The 22,246-nt window shown below is 37.5% G+C and overlaps 3 protein-coding genes, 1 long non-coding RNA gene and 1 pseudogene across 6 annotated transcripts; 2 read left to right on the forward strand and 3 right to left on the reverse strand.

Moving 5' to 3' along the window:
• Positions 1–938: 938 nt before the first annotated feature.
• Positions 939–1,798, reverse strand: LOC109008171 (uncharacterized mitochondrial protein AtMg00810-like). The gene is made up of 2 exons (XM_018988177.2): positions 1,457–1,798; positions 939–1,097 (listed from the first exon to the last, which is right to left on the reverse strand). The coding sequence occupies exons 1-2, from the start codon at positions 1,796–1,798 to the stop codon at positions 939–941; spliced, it is 501 nt and encodes a 166-aa protein (XP_018843722.2).
• A 4,736-nt stretch (positions 1,799–6,534) lies between these two features.
• Positions 6,535–7,527, forward strand: LOC118349284. Its single transcript, XR_004802260.1, has 2 exons — positions 6,535–6,884; positions 7,280–7,527. It is a non-coding gene; the product is annotated as an uncharacterized LOC118349284 (long non-coding RNA).
• A 98-nt stretch (positions 7,528–7,625) lies between these two features.
• On the reverse strand, positions 7,626–14,511 carry LOC109008179. Of its 2 annotated transcripts, XM_035693339.1 has the most exons (5): positions 14,064–14,507; positions 13,729–13,962; positions 12,144–12,435; positions 11,185–11,411; positions 7,663–8,551 (listed from the first exon to the last, which is right to left on the reverse strand). In XM_035693339.1, exons 1-5 carry the CDS (start codon positions 14,336–14,338, stop codon positions 7,945–7,947), a joined length of 1,635 nt encoding a protein of 544 aa, XP_035549232.1. In that variant the 5' UTR covers positions 14,339–14,507; the 3' UTR covers positions 7,663–7,944. The 2 variants fall into 2 exon arrangements, with proteins under 2 accessions (XP_035549231.1, XP_035549232.1); XM_035693338.1 differs by having other exon boundaries at positions 7,626–8,551; positions 11,185–12,435; positions 14,064–14,511.
• Positions 14,512–15,412: 901 nt separating this feature from the next.
• On the reverse strand, positions 15,413–16,831 carry LOC109008182 (transmembrane protein 230-like). 2 transcript variants are annotated; one of them, XM_018988192.2, is made up of 3 exons: positions 16,605–16,831; positions 16,214–16,514; positions 15,413–15,816 (listed from the first exon to the last, which is right to left on the reverse strand). In XM_018988192.2, exons 2-3 carry the CDS (start codon positions 16,401–16,403, stop codon positions 15,695–15,697), a joined length of 312 nt encoding a protein of 103 aa, XP_018843737.1. In that variant the 5' UTR covers positions 16,404–16,514; positions 16,605–16,831; the 3' UTR covers positions 15,413–15,694. The 2 variants fall into 2 exon arrangements, with proteins under 2 accessions (XP_018843737.1, XP_018843738.1); XM_018988193.2 differs by having other exon boundaries at positions 16,214–16,492; positions 16,605–16,713.
• Positions 16,832–17,052: 221 nt separating this feature from the next.
• On the forward strand, positions 17,053–21,711 carry LOC109008173 (annotated as a pseudogene).
• The last annotated feature ends 535 nt before the right edge of the window (positions 21,712–22,246 follow it).

The following is a 22,246-nucleotide window of genomic DNA, read 5'->3' on the forward strand; positions in this document are numbered from 1 at the left end:
GCTACTCCTTTTTGAATCCGTACGTTTATTGAGTTGGACCAAACTGGTGAGAGTTTCCATTGCTAATTCCTAACAGCAGAATTAGATGATGAATTATGACTGTTTTCCAAAACTCTCATCTTTTCATTATTTATTTATATATTTTTTGTTAAAATGGAATTAATTCATTCATTAAACTTCTGAGAATTAAGAGTACATTCCAGAATAGTCAGAATCTGAAGAAAGAAAAAGGGACATAGCTAATAACTGAAGGAGGGGAATATCATGTGTATCAGCAGACGCATCATCAGATTTCAAAAAAGTTAGTTAAGTCATGTAGGAGTCTAGCTAGTAATGATAAAGGTGAACCGTTTGCTGGGAAATGATAAATCATTCAGTTCCAAACCCAAAGAATCCACATACCCATAGGCCATAGCCTGAGCTAGCAATGAATAAATCTCCGATCGCAAACAGCCCTACTAGTACTATATTACAATAGAAGCGAAGCCCAGTCCTCGTGGCCATTTTTCATTCAACAAATTCCAACTGTAAATATAGAGAAGTTGGGTTGGGTTTGGTAATCTTCTACTTGAGGGGAAGCCCGGTGGGGTGACTACATCTCCTATAGGGCTAAGGGCTAGGGCAGCTACCCCTGCTAGGGAAGATCATTGGCTGGTTGTGTTTGTTCTTTGTTGAGTCCTCATCCCTAGTTTGGGTACAGATTTACTATTTATTATTTTATTATTACTTTTTATTTATTTTTTAATACTATTCATTAGTATTCAATATTCTATCTAAAGATGTTTGATAAACATGGTAAATGTCTAAAATCCTCCTTACGCTATGAGGAGATAACTCTTCATTATATATACACGATAATTACAGTTGTAAACTCCTATATAATAGGAAAGAATCAAATACAAATAATGAGCATATCCCTACAACTATACAAGCGGATATTATGCTAACAGAAAAGTAAGGCAGCACGTATCATGGAGAATTTGATTCTCCTTTATCACCGCCTGCAAGGTGAGCGTGGCAGAAGGGATAACGCTGAGCTTGCTTCGAAAGAGAAAAAATTGCAGCTTGGTAACTCCTTTGGTCAGTGAATCAACGACCTGCAGATTTGAATGAACAAAATCAATTTTCAAAGTGCCATTATCAACAAGTTCACGAACAAAATGGTAGTCGATCGCAATATGTTTGGACCGAGGACAAGTAATCGGATTGACTGCCAAAAAAATTGCACTTTGATTGTCGCAAAGAATTTTAGGTGGCGCTGAGAGTGTAACACGAAGGTCCCGAAGCAATTGAATAATCCATGCAATATCAACAGTAGTAATAGCTAAGGAGCGATATTATGCTTCTGCACTTGAACAAGAAACAGTGCTTTGTTTCTTAGAAGACCAAGAGATTAAATTAGCACAAAAAAAATAACATAGCTAATAGTAGAACGACGTGTATCAGGACATCCAACCCAGTCCACATCAGAATAGCCAAGAAGATCACGAGTGAACTGTTTATGAAGTTGAAGACCATGATGAGCAATGCCTTTAACATAGCGCAAAATACGTTTGAGAGCATGAAAATGATCCTCAGTGGGAGCATGCATGAACTGGCAAATGGAATTGACACTGAAGGACAAATCAGGCCTAGTGATAGTCAGGTATTGAAGAGCACCGACAAGAGAACGAAATAGAGTACGGTCGGAGAATAACGTCCCTTTGACTAATAGATGTTGACCAACAACAAAAGGTGTAGAAATAGGCTTGGCATCAATCATTGAAGCATGATGCAAGAGATCAAGAGCATACTTCATTTGATTGAGAAATAGACCCTTCTCATTAGCTCAGACTTCAACTCCGAGAAAATAATGAAGATCACCCAAATCCTTCATGGAGAATTCATTGGAAAGCCGAGTAATAAAGGTGTGAACCAAAGAAGGAGTACTTCCAGTTATGACCATGTTATCAACATAAAAAAGTAAGTAAACAGTGCCAAGTGAGGAGTGATAGACAAACAACGAAGAATTAGCCTGACTAGAGTGAAAGCCAAGTTTGAGCAAAAAGGAGCTAAATCGATGAAACCAAGTTCGAGGAGCTTGTTTCAAGCCATAAAGAGCACGTTTTAGGCGACAAACATGCTGAGGAAACTGTGGATTAGTGTAGCCAGGCAGTTGTTCCATGTACACCTCTTCATTGAGAAAGCCATGAAGAAAGGCATTTTTAACATCTAGCTGATGTAAACGCCATCCAGAAGTAACAACCAAGGATAAAATGATTCTGATTGTAGCAGGACGCACCACAGGACTAAATGTGTCACCAAAGTCAAGACCATGAACCTGAGAAAATCCTTAAGCCACAAGGCATGCCTTATGACGCTGAATAGACCCATCAGAGTGAAGCTTTTTGTTGAAAATCCAGCGACAACCAACCACATTATGATGTTGAGGACAAGGTACAAGAACCCATATATCATTTTTCTTCAGTGTGTGAATTTCATCATCCATAACCGAGAGCCATTCAAGGTGTTTTGCAGCAGACTTGAAGCCCTGTGGCTCTTTGAGAGCAAAAAGAGCCTGAAACAACTGAGAAGAAGATGAGATATGCATAGCATGATACAACCGTGGTTTGAATATACCAGCTTTCCCTCTGGTAATCATCGGATGGCTGGAAGTGGTCACACGAGGAGAGGACGAAACAGGGGAAGGAATGGTAGAATCTAGAATGACAGAATCCAAGAGAGGTTCCTCATCAAGAGAAACCTGCAGACCAGGAGAAGAAGTCGATGACAGGTGTGGAATATCACTGCAAGGCAGACATGGTGAATTCAAAAAAGATGGTGAAGGCAAAGAATCTGAAGAACTAATGTTAGAAGAACTAGAAACACATTCCTGATACTCAGAAAAATGAATATAGTCAATGTTAGATGGCAGATTTTGCATTCCTGACACTCAGAAAAATGAATGTAGTCAATGTTAGATGGCAGATTTTGCATAGAATCACCATTATAGGGAAATATATGTTCATGAAACTGCACATGTCAAGAAACATAGACACAATGTGTCTTACGGTCTAAGTACCAAAATCCTTTATGAAGGGTACTGTAACCTAAAAAGACACAAGGAGCATATTTTGGAGACAATTTATTAGGTGAGTAATCTCTCAAATAAGGGAAGCCAAAGACACCCAAAAGTACGAAGTATAGAGTAATCGAGTTGCTTACCAAACAGAAGCTCATAAGGTGTTTTGCCAGCAAGAGACAGTGATGGGAGTCGGTTAATGAGAAAGACGGCAGTAGAGAAGGCATAAGAAGAGTGGCACATGAGCATGAAACATAAGAGTAAGACCCGTTTCTGTGACATGACGATGCTTACGTTCGGTAATTTCGTTCTGACTAGGAGTGTAAGGACATGCCAGACGAAGATCAATGCCACAAGAATGCAGATGATAGTGAAACTTATTATTAGTAAACTCAGTTCCACCATCACACTGAAATGATTTTATTTTTGCAAAAAAATTGCGTCTCAATAAAACGTTGTAAATGAATAAAAGTATCAAAGAAATCAGATTTGTGTTTTAAAGGGAATATCCAACTAAATCTGGTACAATTATCAATGAAAACAGCATAGTATCTATATCCAGTAAAAGAGGAAATTGGTGACGGACCCCATAGGTCACAGTGTAAACGATCAAAAGGCATGGCATAACGTTCATCATTTAGAGAAAAAGGTAAACGGTGGCTTTTGCCGAGTCTACAACCAACACAAATTTCAAAATCATTGTTCACCAATTTATTACTACAAGAAATAGATCCTAATTTAGAAAGAGAAGCAACAGTACGATAATGTGGATGACCAAGGCGAGTATGCCATAAACGAACAAATGCTCGCGGTGAAGAAGTAGTGGACACGAAGGCATGATGACGATGATCCAACACGTAGAGACCATTTTCACATCTTCTGACTCCCAATACCACTTTTGTGACCCGATCATGTATGGTAAAACCAGAGGAAGAGAAGGTAACACAACAATTATTGTCTTTAGTAAGTTGACTAATAGAAATAAGATTTTTTTTTTAATTCCAGGAACAACTAAGACATTAGATAAAAGAAGACTAGACGGAACAAGAGATGAAATGGAACCAGTGTGAGAGATTGTTAAAGATTGACCATTGCCAACCATGACACGTTCATTCCTAGAATAGACAGCCGGTTGATCCACACCCTCGATGTCCCTAGTCATGTGGGACGTTGCACCAGAGTCAGGGAACCATTTAGAGTCATTAAAATCCTGAATCGAGCATGCAGAAAATGCCTCAGGAAGGTTAGTCGATTGCTTCTTCTTGAGTTTCAGGAAATTCTAGCAACATTTGGCCAAGTGGCACTCTTTGTCACACAACTGACATTGAACGAAGGAGTTGGATGATGACTTCGAAGTGGCAAACGGTGTAGGAGAGGCTGAAGACTGATGCTTCACTTTCTTATGACCAGGCACTTTGGAAGTCTATTGCACAAAATAAGCAGAGTTGGAAGATGAATGGAAAATTGATCGTTCAAAGATTTCATGGCTCAAAGCTTCGGAACAATCATTGCAAAGGATGGTAGAGGAAGCTGTGACATCATGGTGGTAGAAAAGATCTTGTAGTCGGGTCCCTATGCACGTAGGTACCCGTGGACTTTATCCGTGTCATCAATGGGACGACCAATAGCAGCCAGTTGATCGCAAAGACCTTTAAAGGTGCGAGAAAACTCAGCAAGAGACTAAGAGCCACGGTGCATCAGCTGGAGTTCATCCTGCAGTTCTCGAGTCTTCGATCGGTGCGAAAATGAGACTGTAAGCGCATGCCAAGCCTCATGGGAGTGATGGAAACCCAGTACCTCACTCATAGATTCTTATGTAAGAGAAGAATAGAGTAAACTGAGCAGTGTTTGATCGGTATGCATCCAAGAGGTATATGCAAGATTGGACTTTGGGGTGCCATCAGAAGTAGTAATCATGGGAGAAGGAGCCGTGATGCTACCGTCCAAATAACCAAAACGTTATTGACTAGATAACAGAGGAACAAACTACAAACTGATTTCTCCACAATAGATAATTGGAGGAAGTCAGTTTAATGGTGAGCATATGCACCACTGTGTTGAAAGGAAGAGTAGGAGGTGAAGACGACGAATCGGCCATGGTCAGAATTGAAAAAAAAAAAAGAAAACTTGAAACTGATACCATAAATATGTTTGATAAACACGATAAATGGCTGAAATCCTCCTTACACTATGAGGAGATAACTCTTTATTATATATACACGATAATTACAGTTGTAAACTCCTATATAATAGGAAAGAAACAAATACAAATAATGAGCATATCCCTACAGCTATACAAATGGATATTATGCTAATGGAAAAGGAAGGCAGCACGTATCATGGAGAATTTGATTCTCCTTTATCACTATCATTACTTTTTTACTACTATTCACATAATACTTAAAAATACCTCACTACCCAAACACAACCAAATATTTTCCTTTTTAATAAGACAACTGCTATAACTACAAAGAGATTCCATAAAAGTAAATAAAAAAACTAACATAACTTCATATAATACGTTAGATCTACTTTACAATAAAAATAGTTTTACAAACTGATATACCATATCAAGTCACATCAATTTGTGGGTTTACTTTTGTAAAATTTCTTTGTGTCTAAAACATTTGATAAACTCTTGAGAAGACCCGGTTCGCAATTTCTGGCTTAATTTCAACACTTTGAGTTCTTTTAGCCTGTAATCAGTGAGCTATATTGTTAATTAGTTTGTCGAAGTTCTTGCATATATGGATGCTCTCGTGAAATTGTCGTGTCGAGTATTAGAATGATAATTTGTTCAAACTGGTTCTGTTCAATTCAGATAGTGAATCCAAGTTCACCTCATCAGAATGATGAACTTCATCACTAGGCAACCCTAGTTCTTGCCAAGATCTAATGTAATGCTGTTAAATTTATGCCCAGAAGAAAATAATTGGATAAATTCATGTCATTGTAGTTGACAAGGAAAACTTTCATTGGGCACATACAGTAGTTAAAGATTCTGCAACCATAACTACGAGATCTCATTTCACTTTCCATGAAGATGAAAGTTGGACAGTCTAGAGGTATATATTCCCAAACCTTATAGGAATCGATAGAAATTGCTAAATGTGACTGAAAATACGGTGTTTCCAAGGGCCAAGTCACAAAGTGGGATAAATTACACCTCAGTAACTGCATCTTGATTCTTGAACATGCCCAGAGAGAGAGAGAGAGAGGCAACCGAGGGACCTAAGATGACATAACTACATCCAGTCATTATTGATGAGGACAAAACATGGATTAATGATTCAATCGTGAGTGGTTTCGTTTGGCATGGACATGCACGTGAACCCAATATCTTCCCTTTACCCCGCCCAAAACAATACCAAGGAGAAAGTGTCTCCTATAACAATCCCACACAGGAGTCCCTCATTAGGAAAGAGGATGGGACATGTGTTGTCTCCAGGCTTAGAGTCTTGGGGGGTCTCTCTCATTTACATCAGCTGCATAATCATAGGCATGGGCAGATACATGTTTCCTAGCCTTTCCAGCAATAATACACTCTCTCCACATGGAAATACCATGCCCTTCTATATATACTTAGATTTTCTTCCTGTTTTCCTCCCCAAGGCTAGGAAGTTTTTATATTTCGGCCAAATAAATAATGAAATCATCCTCTATCATTTTCTTATGTCTCTTTACGACCATTGTCTCCCACATCTTCCCAACTATCAGTACCCCCTCTCCCTCCCCTTCCCTCATTTTACTCCAAGGAAGGCTGCCCATGAGAAAACTGAGCATGTTACTGCCCTACGACAAGCACAAATACCACAAAATACAGGTAAGTTCAAAAGTCCCTCACTGTTAAGTTTATCAGAAGATTTATCAAACGAGCTTGATGCCATGTTATATTGCATATATGGATCAAATTATTTTCTTATTTCACAGACATAAACTCAAACTTACTAGTTCTATTAATCAACTCAGCCATGCCCAGCTTCAAAACAGAATATTTAAGTTCATGTTCTGAGAAAAAAACAAAGAAAGAAAGCTAACTATGACAAGCAGCTCCCTAATAATCAGTATAATAATATTGTTTAGAATTAATATTACTGAAATTATAAAAAAGGGGACCAAACTTACCTTTTAGCTTCCCCATGCCAGATGGACCATGCACGCCAGGTTTACAATTAAAATTATACTTCAGGCTGCCTTATTGGGTCTTGTGAAATGCAGGATGGTGAAGAGATGAAAGGATCAACCGTCGAAGAAGGTTCAGTGGCATTTAAACGTACAAGCAGCAGGGACAATTCAGATGAGATTGTCTACCACATTGATTATCAAGGGGTGACAACACATCCAACTCCAACTCCAAAACAACCCAAATCGTAGAGAGCTTATTCGCTTTTATGAGGAAATGTAATTATGTACTGTGTTTAAAGATATAAATGAAAAGTAAAGAGAGAGGTACCATTTCTAAGCGATAAGAGGCTTGTGTAAAATGTTTAACAGTTTGAGAAAGCGTTTTTTTCTTTTTAAAATGATAGTAAGAGCTCAATTATCAGAATGAATTTTGGACACGTTAAATGAGTTTCTGTCCTAAGTGCATGAATCATAAGAACTTTCAATAGAAGAAACGTTCCAATACAACACTCAAATTTTAGTATGAAGTCCCACTAACACAGCTCATATGTTAAGAAGGCAAGCACCTTGTTCTACATCAACGGATGCACTTGGGACAACGCTGGATGCCCTTTGGATTTATTCACAACTTACACGAGAAACGCAGCAAAATCTCACCACGCCAAATGCAATTTTATTTATTACCTGGAGAGAGAGAGAGAAGAAACAGGAATAACAAACCATTAAAGAAGAATCAGTTGATACATATATGTATGGAATCATGATGTACAGTGCAGTGAAACCATTCCGTTCATATACTGCTTTCTAGCCTTCCTATACTTGTCGAGCAGCATTTTATAGCTATCTACTACATCGCCAAATAACACCTCATCACAGAACCTAGACTTGACACGCATGAATGCTGCTTCTACCTGATCTTTGTGTCTTACACATAAAGGGAATAACTTGGCCATCTCCACAAAAGGCACATTCCAATCATTTCCTTCAATGCTTTCTCCCTCCATATTGAGTAGCCGGAGCCATCTTATCTGATGAAAGGGGTCTTCAGTTTTCTGAATTGCAACTTCTATGCTCCTAAGCGCTTCCAAGAACCTTGACTCTGTGTTGACTTTATCAATCAAATAGCTGAAAATGGTTCTCTGATTCAGATCAAGCCAGCAACCAGTGTCTGATGACAAAGAAATTGCAGCAACCAAGCAAGCCTTCCGGAAGGTAGGATCAGAATCACCTACTAGCCCAATTGCAACATGCAAGACATTCACAGAAATAACATCAAGAAGTACTGCAGACTCGAGAAGAGAGAACTGAGGTTGCTTCTGGGTCTGGCTCCAGCAACAAAGTGCAACATGAGCAAATCCCTCCCACCTGAGTCAAATAAGACATAAAATAAAGTGCCTGGTACTTGGATAGTTTCAGGTTCAATATAATGTCAAACTGCTGTTATTTCAATTCCAAAGATTCTGGCGACTTCTTAAATTAACGAGCTCTTAACCACAATGTCAGGATCAAAACTTTTTTCTTTTTGTTGTCTTATTATATTTAATGGTTAATATAAATACCAACAAAAGTCCACTGTCTAGATCTACAGACTACAATAAAGTCAATTTGCAAACACAAATATTGCTGATTTCACCAAGTCACACAACACTAGGCATTTAGATTCACTTGCTTGAATCGTTTGGAAACCTAACACTTCATGCGCACGGACAGAGACATAATAGTGACATTTTGAACTTCTATGCAAGGAAATTGATACAAATCTACAACATCTAAGATTACCATATTACATTTTGAAGACATACAGTGATTCAGCTCTCTGAGCTACTGGATCCTAAAACTTGTCTGTGTCTCATAGACACATGTATATTATATTATTTGGTCAAGAAAATGGGTCAGCCCACGTGCTCTGTTTTCAACACTTCAAACATTATCATTCCAATCATGAATAAAACTTTGCCATATTTACAGGGGTTTGCATAAAGGACTTGAGAAAAAAGCATTGAAAACAATAATAATGTGCATCGATGACTATTTAGAAGTAGCCTTTAGATGGAAGTGTTTCACACACACACGGACATACTCATAGGGAAGGGGGGCTAACAATAACAACATACACGTTAAAGGAAGTCCTTTTCACGTTCACCCATGATTTAGATTGCAATGGATGGCCAGTCTACGCGTTAAAAGACCCCAGATCCATCAATTAATTGACTGACCAATCAAATTGAGCCCTTTTTTAGTGGACTATTGGGTGTGGGAGGCAAAGATGGCTATTGGGGTCTAAATCAAGAGGGAATCAGACAGCTGGGCTCAAGCAATACGTTGTTGATTGATTGATTTGAATCCAAGTTGTTCACCAAACAAAATGAGCATTATGCCGTAATGAGCAGAGGTATCTAATGAATCATCCAGAATTGAAGAAGTTACTATTTTTCCTCCAGCGCTATGATTGAGTTCGAATTGCCAATAATTGGTTTAAAAAGTTGCATTAGCCCACCTAAGGTCTAGTAGTATTTGCTTTTGGTCCTTAAGTTTAATTTATTCAAATGTAATAATGGTGATATTTTGTATACTAGACTTTCTTTTTAAGGGTGATTTACACACGAGATTTTTTTTTTAAATTGGAGACCTAACGGATGGAATCTCAGTTCTCACGTGGAGAAGATGCAATTTTTATCCTGGATTGACAATTCAAACTCAATCCAAACTACAGGTGGATAAAGGGCAGTTTCTTCTATACAGCATATCTACCGCAAGATACATCTAAGCAAGCAAGTGTGTCAAACAAGTGGCCAAGGGTCATTTCTGCCCAAAAATATCAACAATTATTGAATCCCAATTTACAGAGAAAATAGACTTCCGTTTCTAAAAATTGTATAGTGTCATATCATCAATAACTATATATATATATATATATTTTTTAAATATTGATAAAAAAGCAGATGCTAAGAAAAAATGTAACTTTAAGAAGGAGACAATAATCGTGTCAATTCCTCAGATATCAAAATAAATGGTCTTTTTCAGTATCTAACTTAGCAATTAATAAATAAATAAGGGTTCATTTAAGATAAGCATTAAATTATTATGCCATATTGATCAGAAGACTGTTGATAAATTCATAATCTCGTTCAACTTCCCAAATATTAGTCAAAACATAAGGGAAAAGAGCTGACAGTGTGTACTTTCACAAGTATAGCTGTATAACCACTTCCTGTAATTAAGTGGATGTGTTCCAAAAGCCATCTTTTAAATCCAGCTGAGAAAAGAATAAGTTATAATTATATCAGATAGAATTCAATCAAAAGAGTCAACAGGACATGCCAACAGGGTAATGTGCCACGGTATGATAAATAGAACCGAGATACTTGATTCAATCGTATGGTGATAGGCCTAGGCTAACTTTTTTCCACATTGTTACTATTCAATGTAGAAGAATTATTATTTTATTTTTTTTATTGATAGGTTACACACACTTAGTAGATCTTCAACCCACGACCTTGGTCTCCAATCCATTTTTCTGAGTAAGAAGTACTATTTGATGAAGAGCTCACTGGCCAGATATATATATATATATATATATGTATTGATAACCAACTCAATTAATTACTGGAGTCCTAATTTAACAATCACATTAATATTGCAGACATTTTACATGTACACATGTTTGGCTATTTACCTATATAAAAAAGATATGTTTGGTTATTCACAGCATATGTAGAGAAATGTATCCTTCTATTTTCATGTTAACCATGTTTTCCCCTGTTGAATGATTTGTCTAGCTGAGGAATAAAAGTGTCATACAAACATTCTACTCAGCATTATAGTCAAATCTTAATTTGACTTCATGGACGTCAGCAATCAATCTGAACTTGAAAGTAGCACAAAAAGATATGCACAAGAAAGGCACAATTTCCCACATGCAAGGACTGAAAGAAACCACAAGAAGCTAAACCATTAGAACCAAATCTGAAACAAAATCAAAGTAAACATTTACTCACTCAAAAGGCGGTTCGACCTCAATACCAAGTGTAAGATGTAAGGAAAATCCAGCAGAGCCATTGGAACCGCCACTATCTGTGCATGCCTCGTGAGGAAAACCTCTGGGAATATACAAGATATCACCTTCTTTTAGCAAAATCTCTCTGCATTCAGCCACTGAAACCTCAGCCTCTACTCCAGGTAGGCTATCAAGAGGATCATATAAGCGAGGTAACTGGGCATTTGGCTGAGAAAAAACAGTCCACTTCTTAGTTCCAAAAAGTTGGCAAACAAACACACAGTGGTCGTCAAAGTGACGAGCCAAACCCTGAGAATTAGGCGGCGTCAAGTACATATTGACACCCACAGATGGTTGGCCGAAGATAGATGCTACTCCATTTGCAATAGCGGCGATGCTCTCAAAGCGAAATTCCATGCCACGAAGTGCTACTGTGTAACCCTCTTGATATGCTTCTTCACATTTCAAAACATCATCAATGTTAAAAAAGTGGGAACCATTTTTGTAGCAAGAGTTGAGACTCTCCTTAAAGAAATGCACCTCTCTTTTCAATTGGCTTTCTGTTCTTAACACCCGTATGTCTTGCTGATAGATTATAGGGCAACCCAATTTATTCCTCACCTCCTCCAAAAAACTAAGGATGCCTAGTTCATCTGAAGAAATAGGAAAACAAGACACAGAGTTTTGAAGGATTAAAGAAAGAAAGGAGGGAACTGTTTCAGCTGAGTGTAGAGACCGTATAAATGAACTGAAAACATCATCTCTTACATCCAAAGCCCTTGAAATTCTAAAGGGCGATACCTCCCAATGATTTAACATGAAATCTTCAAAACTAGAACTACCCAAACCAAAGATACTTCTTTTGACCACTTCAAAAGGTAAAGCTGCTGTAACTTGACTACTATTAATGGAAAGCCTAAAGATGCTTTCAGCGATATTATCAGTTCTAATGTTGCTTACATAAATGTGTGCCTCTTGGATGGATCTCATGGTGTTGGCAAGCAACATTTGATTATGCACTTTAGCCCACAGCTTTTTCAAAAGGACCAAGAAAGTTTCAGATAGATTTGTTGGGATCTTTTCCAACTGTTCCATGTTGCAGGAGTTAATGAGAATTACAGATGCAGTAAGAAGTAATATTGGGAGTTCATCTTCCTCAAACCCGATCTTGAGACAGGTAGCATTTCCATCATCCACAGTGCATAGAGAGACTTGCATTACTGGAGATTTAGGAACCTGAAGGAATCCAAACCTAGTGAAAATGAAGTAAATTTATTCAAAATCCTTAGCTCAAAATATCAATATACCATCTAATATGGAAACCCATATACAAAATGACATAAATTTTTTTTTTGATGAGTTAAAAATATTTATTAAGCACAATGTAATAGGCGAAGCCCAAGTACACATGAAGAATACAAAAGAAACACCTGGTTACATTCTAATACTAGAAAAGCGAAGACAAAATGACAAGCAGAGGAGACATTTTCTGTCAGCAGGAATTAAAAATGGCAAAAAAAAAAAAATTCCAATTTCATTACAACTATGGCCAATCAACTTAGGCATCATGAAGATTCCTTCCTTAAGTGAAGAACACTCATAGGAAGAAGGGAATGGTTATAATGATCAAGTTACCGATTTTTCAATTGCTAGGTGTTGCGTACAAACATAAAAAAACCATTAAGTTAGTGGAAAAAGAACATCGAGGAAAAGTGAAATCAAGAGGTCATTCTGTCTCTGTCATTAGCAAACTAGTAACAATCTGCCAAGACATCAAACTGCATTTTTCTAATCCCAGTTTTCACTAATTGAACCTCATCTAGAGCAAGAGTCAGATGATACTTCAAGGTGCTCGCTTTAGTAGTGGTGAATGTTCAAGTTGAAAATTTTTCTCACACATGCCCACGTGAAGAAAGAAAAAATGTGTGCTTTCAATAAATGCTAAATGCGTGTAAGAAGACAGGAAAGGTAAAACAGGATTGATATTATCAAGCAAATAAATTTTTTGGATGGAACTAAAACAGGGGTTAAGCCTGTGCCATTCAAAGGGCTTAACTGGTAGAAAGGGAATTCGAGAACCTTTTTTTTATATAGGTAAAATAAAAAAATCAAGAACTTTCCAGAACTCTTAATTGATATTTTGGATTTTATCAGATGGTTTAGCACAAACCCTCAAACTAATGCAAAGATATTAAACTAAAGGTAACACCGTAATTTCTTTTTCTTCTTCTTTATGCACTGCTCATGCACGCTTAATGCACACTACTAGAGAACAATCTCGTAAACCTTTTTTCTTCCCTCTTAACAACACCAAACCATAATCCTTCTTACATGGCTAAAACAACAATATGGTCCCATTCACTAAAGAAGAAAAGAAAACCAAACACCGTAACACTAAAGAACAGAAACTCTTTTATTTTCCTTAATTCTCAAGCAAACAGTACATTATCCGACTTGCAGATCCAAAAAACAAAAAGCACTACTGGGTTGAAAATCAAAATGCAAGAAACTATAACAACATAATAATCTTTAATTAGACACTCACATTAGACTCTCCAAAGCGGAGGATGCCAGCAGGCGCTCTCGAGCAACCGAGGTTGTCGACATATCCAGAACAGCATTGCACGCAGCCATTAACACACTCCTCTTGGAACTTGCCAAAGCCGAAACCAAACCTTTCACAATATCAGCATCGAAAGCAATCCGTTCATTCATTTCGAGTGAAAACAGCGACGCCATGCCCACAATCTCCGCGCCGCGAGACGTTATGGAGGCCCTTCTGCAATGAAAGAATATAAGAAAATCGAAGAATCAGCAGTAATTCATTCATAATGGGCTCGTTTGAGTTAATCGAATTTAAGGATACGTTGAAGAGATTACTTGGAACAGAGAAGGAAGGGAAGCAAAGACAGGATGTGGTTGGGTTTCGTGGAGAGAAGAGAGTGAGGGAGCTTGATTAGACATTTCTCGATCAAGGAAAGGGAGTCGGGTCTGTGAGAGTTGGAGATCGCTGCGAGTAACAGAGCGAAAATGGTGTCGGCATCAACATGTCGAAGTTGAGGGTGAAGGTGAAGGCTACGGTTGTGGTAAGAGAAAGTTTGGGGTATGCTTTTCCTTTTTCGGCGTGAGCTCTTCCTCTCGTGCTTCTCCTCCATTCTTTCCTCTGCTGCCGATGCCGTGCGGTTGCGTTGCCGTCTGCTGCCCCTGCACCTAGTTTCAACGGATACTCTTGCGTTTTGTTTCTTTTTTGGTTGTATTTTCTGCTGCTTATGGGCTGGTACCTAGACACAGCTTACGACAACATCAAAACATAAATTTTTATACATGTTTTATGTATTTTCTTTTCTTTTTTCAGTCGTACATTTACATTGGGAGATAAAAAGTGTTTTACATCCATAAAAAGGATCTTTGTGTTTTTTTTTTTTTAAAAAAAAAATACATGTGATGTGTAACAAATTTAGGTGTTTGTCGAGAGCATAAGAACCATCAATGGTAGCTATAGATTGTTGAACGGTTATGGTCCATTGAACCATCAATAGTAGTATAGATAGTTGAACAGAGATGGCTTGGCACAACTTCATGTTGTAACACGAGCTGGGTCCTAAAAATCATGCTGAGAAACTCCTCAACACATTGTTTCCAGATATGAAAGTGGAGAGCTGGCCAAGTTTCTCTGTGTTGCTGTGGAGGATGATAAAGATGATCTTTGAAACGATATCACTGACACGAGTTGGACACTTTGCTGCAGAGTACGCTCGAACCATCCGCTTGTAATCAAGGTATGGGGTAACATTGTATCCCACATCACGCCTCACGGCATTCTAAATTTAGTTATGCATCACAGACGGAGGAATATCATTTACAAAGTTGAACATATATAAACCGTTTCTGAAGTCTTTCGGAATACAAACAACAGAGACCTCACAGATATAATATCTAATACAGCTGAGGAAGCAACTTTGTGCCACTTAGGCCTGGTTTGGATAGCTGCAAATCCCCATAAAAAATGTTTAAAGAAAAATAACATTATATAAGCTATTTTTGAACATGAAAATATTTCCCCTTTTTATTTCACTCAATAGACAAAACCAAAAATAAATAACATTAGGCTAGCCTTCTTAATCATAATTTAGTATCTGTCATCTGCTACACGGCTAGCAAACACGGTAAAACTAAACCAGAAAATAATCTATATTTCCCCTTCCTGCATATTTCAATAAGCAACCATATAAAAGAAAAATTGCAAGCAACAAGTGTGCTTATGCCACTATATCAAAAAGACAACAGCAGATACAAATACAAAACAGGACAAAATCATGAATTTCACAGGTCACATGACCGTCACAAGGATTGCAAAATGCAAATAAACTACATTGCAACAAGAAACTCCAAGAATATTACCTTGTTCAGAACTATTTTCAGCTAATACACAGTATTCATTAAAAATTACATCTTGAGGAAAGATCTGTACAGGAGTAGAAGGCGAGCTTGAACTTCCAGCCAATCGTGCATTATACAGCAGGTATGTTGGAGAAAGAGAAGCCCTTGTATCCCTTATATGCATAGTACGCAATTCTTGTATAGTAAAACCCCGGAATGAACAAGATCGAACCCAGTATTGCAAAGAAGAGCCCTAATCATTCATCATCAAAACATAATCAATATTAGAACCGAAAGCCATAAACAGAAAACCCTAACCCTGACAAAGTTCTGTTGGTTTTATTCCAGTACTACTATCTCCTAATCTCTCAGCAGCCCAACAAATCAAGATTGTAGAAGAAATTCCACAAAAAAGGAATTACTTCGCTTTGGGATCTGTTTGGCTACCAAGAAATTAAATGAAGAAACAGAATCTAAAACGCTATTTCATCCAGAAAATTTGAAAACCCTAGCCCTTAGATCAGGCACATTCGATGGTTTTTTAAAAACAATAGTAGAACACGGGAATTCAAGAAAAAGATTAAAAGAAGAAGAAGAATAAGAAGAGGTTAGGATTAACATAGGAAGAGAAAAAATAAGGAAAAAATAACCGTGAGCACGGTCGCCGCCGACGTGGTTGAAGGCCATGAGGAAACCGACGATGATGCCGAGGGTACCGAAGATGAGAAGGGAGATGGCGAGAGCGATCTCCTTGATGGGAGGCCGGTTGTTCACCGTGTAAGAGGTCTCCATCATTATGTCCTCGTCCGTTATCGAGAACGCGTGGTCCACGTACGCCATTTTCTTCCGCTTCTTCTTCTTCTTCTTCTTCTTCCACACAGTCTCTCTGTTTCTCTGTCTGCCTCTTGATATCTCTGCAAGACTGCAACCTATTTGATTTTGATCCGAAAACTTCAGATAACAATCAAAGTTAGCTAGGAGAAGAAATTCAACCTTCAAAGTAGAAGACTTAACAAAGGGAAAAAGAGAGTTTTCTTTTACCTTTCTAGTAGGTTGTTGACGAGTCTTGAACGTTTGAGGAGCTACGCAAACTCTTCGAATCACTTTCACACTAGATTACCTCTACCGCTTACGGTGTGCGGAGTTCGGGCGCGTGTTGCCTAACTTCCTGACCGCCGCGTGCTTAATAGTTTATTCTCATAGATTTATCCTAAAATACTCTCTCTATTTTTTAAGCGATCCAAAATCCGATTAGGATAGAGAGTTCTGAGTAGGCATCTGTGGAAAGCGAGAGCGCTAAATACGTGGAAAGTACTGTCTTATATATTATTATAAAATAAAATTATAAAAATAAAATTATAAATTAACGTTACTACGTTAAATCTATTTTATCAGAATGGATAATTTTTCTTTCAAACGGTCAAACCTTTCCCTAAAATTAATTATCTTAAACTTTATTTATAAATAATAATAAATTAATGTGTGAGAAGGGAGAAAAGGTATGAAGCCGAACTGAATCTGGTTCCAAATTAATGCGTCGTGGCGCTGTCTCTCAGTGGAATTGACAGCGAATTTGTACCGAGTCCATTGTTTTCGCTCTCTATATCCTTCTCTGAATTCTGAATTTTGTCAGGTGAGTTTTTTTTAAGGAATGTTTTTGAGTTGCTAGAAGTCTAGATTCTTTCCATTGAAAAAGAAAGGAAAAGGAAAAATCGACGATCTTTGAAGTTACACTGTTTTTTATATATAATTTCTGCATATGATTTTGCGAGTAAATCGGCCATCTTGGATCGTGCATTTGTAGCAAAAGAGACAACATCAATTCGTAAAACAAATCTAAATTGTATGCTTTGTTGTTTTCCGGAGACCTGTTATATGTTTGAGACAGCGCCTCACAGAGGTTTTATTTCCAGCAATTGAAATCTTGATTTTCTCTTACTCTTCTTACAGGGAGTATTCAGATTCTTTTGATATTATGCTCTAGTTATCAGATCGTAATGGACGTATGGTCACTACATTGCTTGGTTAGTTTTGGGTTTGTTTTCTGTCTTACTGGTAAAGTGGGAATTTTATCATTTAAAAAACATGAAGTTGTGGTCACTTGAATTGCTAAACTATTTTGCGATTTGAGTTTCATTTATTGTTGAATAGCCATACTCATCTATCTACTTAAGTGCTTCCATGTTTGTTCAACGCTCTAGGATTTTGTGATGGGAATCAGTAAAACAGAAGTGAACTTGAGGAGGTAGCTTGCAGCTGCACCTCATCAACAAAACCTGGCAAAACTTGTACATGTATGTATAAAGTTCTCTGAAGTGATATTTACTTTGGCTATTTCTTCTTCTTTGGGCTCTTCAATTTTTTTCTTGATTTTATATCTAGGTGTTCTAATTTTAGTGAAATGCCTTCTGTGATCACATGAATCATGTGAATTTGCAGTATGTTGCAACATTACGAGAACAAGTGGAACAAGTAGCTGAAGAGACTACTCCTGAAGGCTTACCTAGGTCAGTATACTCATTTATTTCCGTTTTTTTTTCTTTGATTCTGCTCTTAGTTCCTTCCTGGTTTTGCTTTGCTGGTATAACTATTCATTTATAGTGTCTCTATGACTTCTGCCTATTTCACTAGCTAACTCTTGAGTTTGGTTAAAGGTGATCAAAATGTCTAAGTCCTTCTAAAGATACGTCTGTCTACATGGTTTTTCTTTCTTAGTATGTGTTTATGCTCCATTCTTACCCTAGACCATTAGAGAATAGATTTTCTATTTGGTGTGGGATAAATTTAATGACTTCAAATATGCCAATATAATTTATGAGATATCATTAGATGCTGCCAACCAATACTATACAGGTCTCCAGTTTCACCAGGGTGAGTACCTTTTTAGCATGAAGTACTACTGCATGTGATCTAGGGTTTCAACTGCCTTGAGGGACTTGACTACCTTGATGCTTAGACTAGGGTACAAAACTAAAATGTTTGTTTTGGAATGAACTACTCTAGAATCATGTTTTCTTTCTCTTATTGGGAGATGTGAGATATGTATTGCCTGAAATATGCCTTGACATGGACGGATTTTGGTCTAGACTTGTCCAATGGAAAAAAAAATTTAGACCCGTACTGGCCCATCCAATGAGTCAAATTTGTGCATTAGGTCTTTTTTACTATGGAATATCTAAAAGTGTCATGGGTCATAGACAAGACTACTGAGGCCAATGGTTCTTGGAATGTGAAGATAACGTACGGTTTCCCCAATCCTTAGTTTTTGAGAACTATACTAGCTTTTCCAAATCTTTTTTTTTTATAACCGTGGGTGTCCGGGCCAGCTTTCGCACACCTCGACTAATCCCATGAGACCCTGAAATTAACGACCAGGTAAACCTCCAATGGCCCTAAGAGGACTCGAACTGGTGACCATTGGGGAGCAAACCCATACTTTTCCAAATCTTATATGGATTTTATGCCTATAGTTGCTCTTTAGACTTGCAATGATAAATTTGTTGACCGTTCTTGCTTTGGAAAGATGCTTACTACAAAGATTTATTTAATAGAAAATGCTACTTAATGGTTAGTTGAGTCTGCATTTATTTTTCCTAGATCCAAGGCAAACACTGGCATTTGGCAAAAATTGTTTCATAATTGACTGACTTTAAAATGATATTTATCTTCACTCTTGATTATTTCAAATGGCTGATTCAGGTGTTGTATTTGTGCTGTATGTACAGGGTTTCAAAGGCCAAGGTGAATGAGTATTCAGAGAAGATCAAACTGATTGCTTCCAAATTAACTGCCCCATTGGTGCGTGCATATTAATTAGCAAGCCAACATAAAGTTTCCATAGGTACATAATATTAAAGAGGTTACTGTTTTTACTTTTTCCAAAAAACAAAAATTTATTTCTTGTAAGTTCGAATGAAACCTTGCTTATGACTTCTTAAGACTAAATTTGGTTAACAACAGATTGAGTTTGTAAATCTGATAGTGCTATGACTAATAATAAGAAAATAAATTGCTTCTATTTTTGTTGTTTTCCTGCAATAGCTAAAGACTAAAGACACCTAAAATACTTCGCGTGGTCATATCATTAAATCGGGGAGGAAAACCAGAACTACTTTGGTGAGCACAACCTGCATGAGGGGTTTGTAGTGATGAAAGTGGTAGGCGTTTTGGTTGATTCAATACTTTGAAAGACTTTTTTTGCTAATTAGTGTAAGGAAAGTCTTAATACTAAAGTGGACGGGCATTGAGTAGCCAGAGAATCCATTACTTCTTTTTGCTAGAATAAGTTGCCATGAATTAAAATGCTAATGAATAGGGAGTTCCAAACATTTTGGTTGGAGTTTATATGGTAAACAAGCTTTAAGCTTGAAATTCATATGGACCTAGTGGGCCCTGAACCGAGTACTTTATTCATTTCTTTCACTGGAGTGAAATGGTGGCTCTGATTAGTATAATTTGGCATGGAGGTTATTGACTTCTGCCTCTCTCTGATATAGTCTGTATCCCTTCCAAATGTTGTTTCCACTTGACAACACTTTTGCAGGCTGCTCAGCCTGATATGCAAGTATCTGAGGAACCCTTTGCAAAGACAAGCACACATGAGAGCCCTTCTAGAACAGGAGTAGAAAATCATCTTCTCCCTACTCCCGGACTAAGAAAAAGATCCGTGTATGTGAATCTGAGGTAGTTGGAAATTTGGAATCAACATGATTTGATTAGCTTTTGGCTCTTTTCTATGTTATGATGTTAATCTTTGGGCAGTTTGGATCATTGACCAGGCCTGGATCGAATTCTGAAGATAGAGTTCATGACAATGCTGAGAATCATTCATCAGCGCCTGTCAAACTGGATGCTTCCTCACAAGCACATATAAAAAAGCACAGGTAAGCTTTTAAATTTCTTTTGGTTGTAAATCCTAGTTAGGTAGTACTCTCTTGTATACATCCTATGCACTTAGGCTATGCCTATTTACCTTGGTAATAAAACTTCTTGGTTACCTATAAAAAAAGCTTGTAAATTTACTTATAAAAAAAAAAGCTTGTAAATTTCTTTTGTTATGAAATTTCGTATATTTCCAAACATAAAAAGCCATTGCCTGGAGTATTTCCTGAGCACTGTCCATAAAAGCAATGTGCTTACATCATTGTTTAAATCAGTAATGTCTAAGGAAATCTGAGTTCACCTAGCTAGGTGCTTCAGTCGAGACACTAGTGAGGTGGCTTGCCCTTTTGTGCCTAGTGAGTGCTGTAAGTGTGTAGGTCATTAAGCTAATGGATCTTGTCTCCAATTTACAATAGCTCCCTGCAATCTATTATTCCCAGACTGAAAATTATGGTTTTCTTGTTCAGCTTTCCTAAAATGACTGTAAACACTGGGTTATGCATCAAAGACTCAAAAAAGATCTGTCGTCAGTAATAACTTCTCCGCACATTGTGCTGCTTTAAATCTTTGTTACCTTTTCTATCTTGCCACAGAAAGCTTCAAGAGGACTTCATTGATGAAATGGTTGGGCTGGCACAACAACTCAAGGAGAGTAGTCTAATGATAAGCCAGTCAGTGGAAAACACTGAAAAAGTAAGTACCCACGATTTATGGAGAGGCCTTGCATCACTTTGATTATTTATAGTTGAAACACATGAGATGGGTAGTTTCATAAGTATATTAATTGTAGAAAAATAATTCTAAAAGAATCTGACCCTACATAACTTGGAGTGTGTGGGGATGGAATCTAACCAATAACTTGAACTGTAATGACTGGTTTTTAGTATTGGTAAAGAGCTTTTACTTTCTTCTTTTTCATGTTCTGGTGTTAGACTGAGGATCAAGCAATCTCATAAGTTGATTATGTTTGAGTGCAGATACTTGATTCTACAGAGAAGGCTGTTGAGCATAGCTTGGCAAGCACTGGTCGTGCTAATGCACGGGCAATGGAGATATACTCTTTGACTTCTAAGACTACATGCTTCACATGGCTTGTGATCTTTGTGATGACATGTAGTTTTATCATGGTGGTACTTCTAATTCGCGTCACCTGAAGTACTAGTCGAGTCGGCTGTACGAATCTTGATCCCGGAGGCTTGCTCTACCATTTTTGAGACTGATATTCCAAACCGGTTTGTATGCTCAAGACTGCACAAATGTGTGCCAAGATAGAGCGTTCAGCTCTAGTATAGTTGCAGATACAGTAGTGATGAATAGTCACCGACTTCGAAATCCAGCACTCCTGTGTTATTTTCCCCCGTGGCGTTTCAAAGATTCATTTTCTTTTCTCTGCAACTATACTTCAGTTTGTTCTCTTGGCAACACATGTAAAATATGTTCTCATTTCCGACCTATTCAGTGTAATAAACCTTTGCCCTCGTATCTTTCTTTTAAAAGAATTGTATCACATTATATTATGGATCAAAATCATCCTTCGTTTCTGGGGAATTGGCGAATTGCCAAATGCCAACGATAGGACAGAAATCGGCCTTTTTGCGTATTTAAGCATTCTCTGTCACGAATGGTGCGGATTCAAATCTCTTCTCTTCTCTTTTCTTTTCTCTTTTACAAAAAGAAAAAAAAAATGTTAATTAAACTAAACACTTTTTTACACAATAAAAAAAAATCATTTCTCGAAATTAATTTTCATATAATCATTTTGAATGGAATTTTATGATTTAAGAAATAACATAAAATTAAAA

This window comes from Juglans regia, chromosome 8 (genome assembly GCF_001411555.2).
Source record: "Juglans regia cultivar Chandler chromosome 8, Walnut 2.0, whole genome shotgun sequence".
In the NCBI taxonomy this organism is placed as follows: Eukaryota; Viridiplantae; Streptophyta; class Magnoliopsida; order Fagales; family Juglandaceae; genus Juglans; species Juglans regia.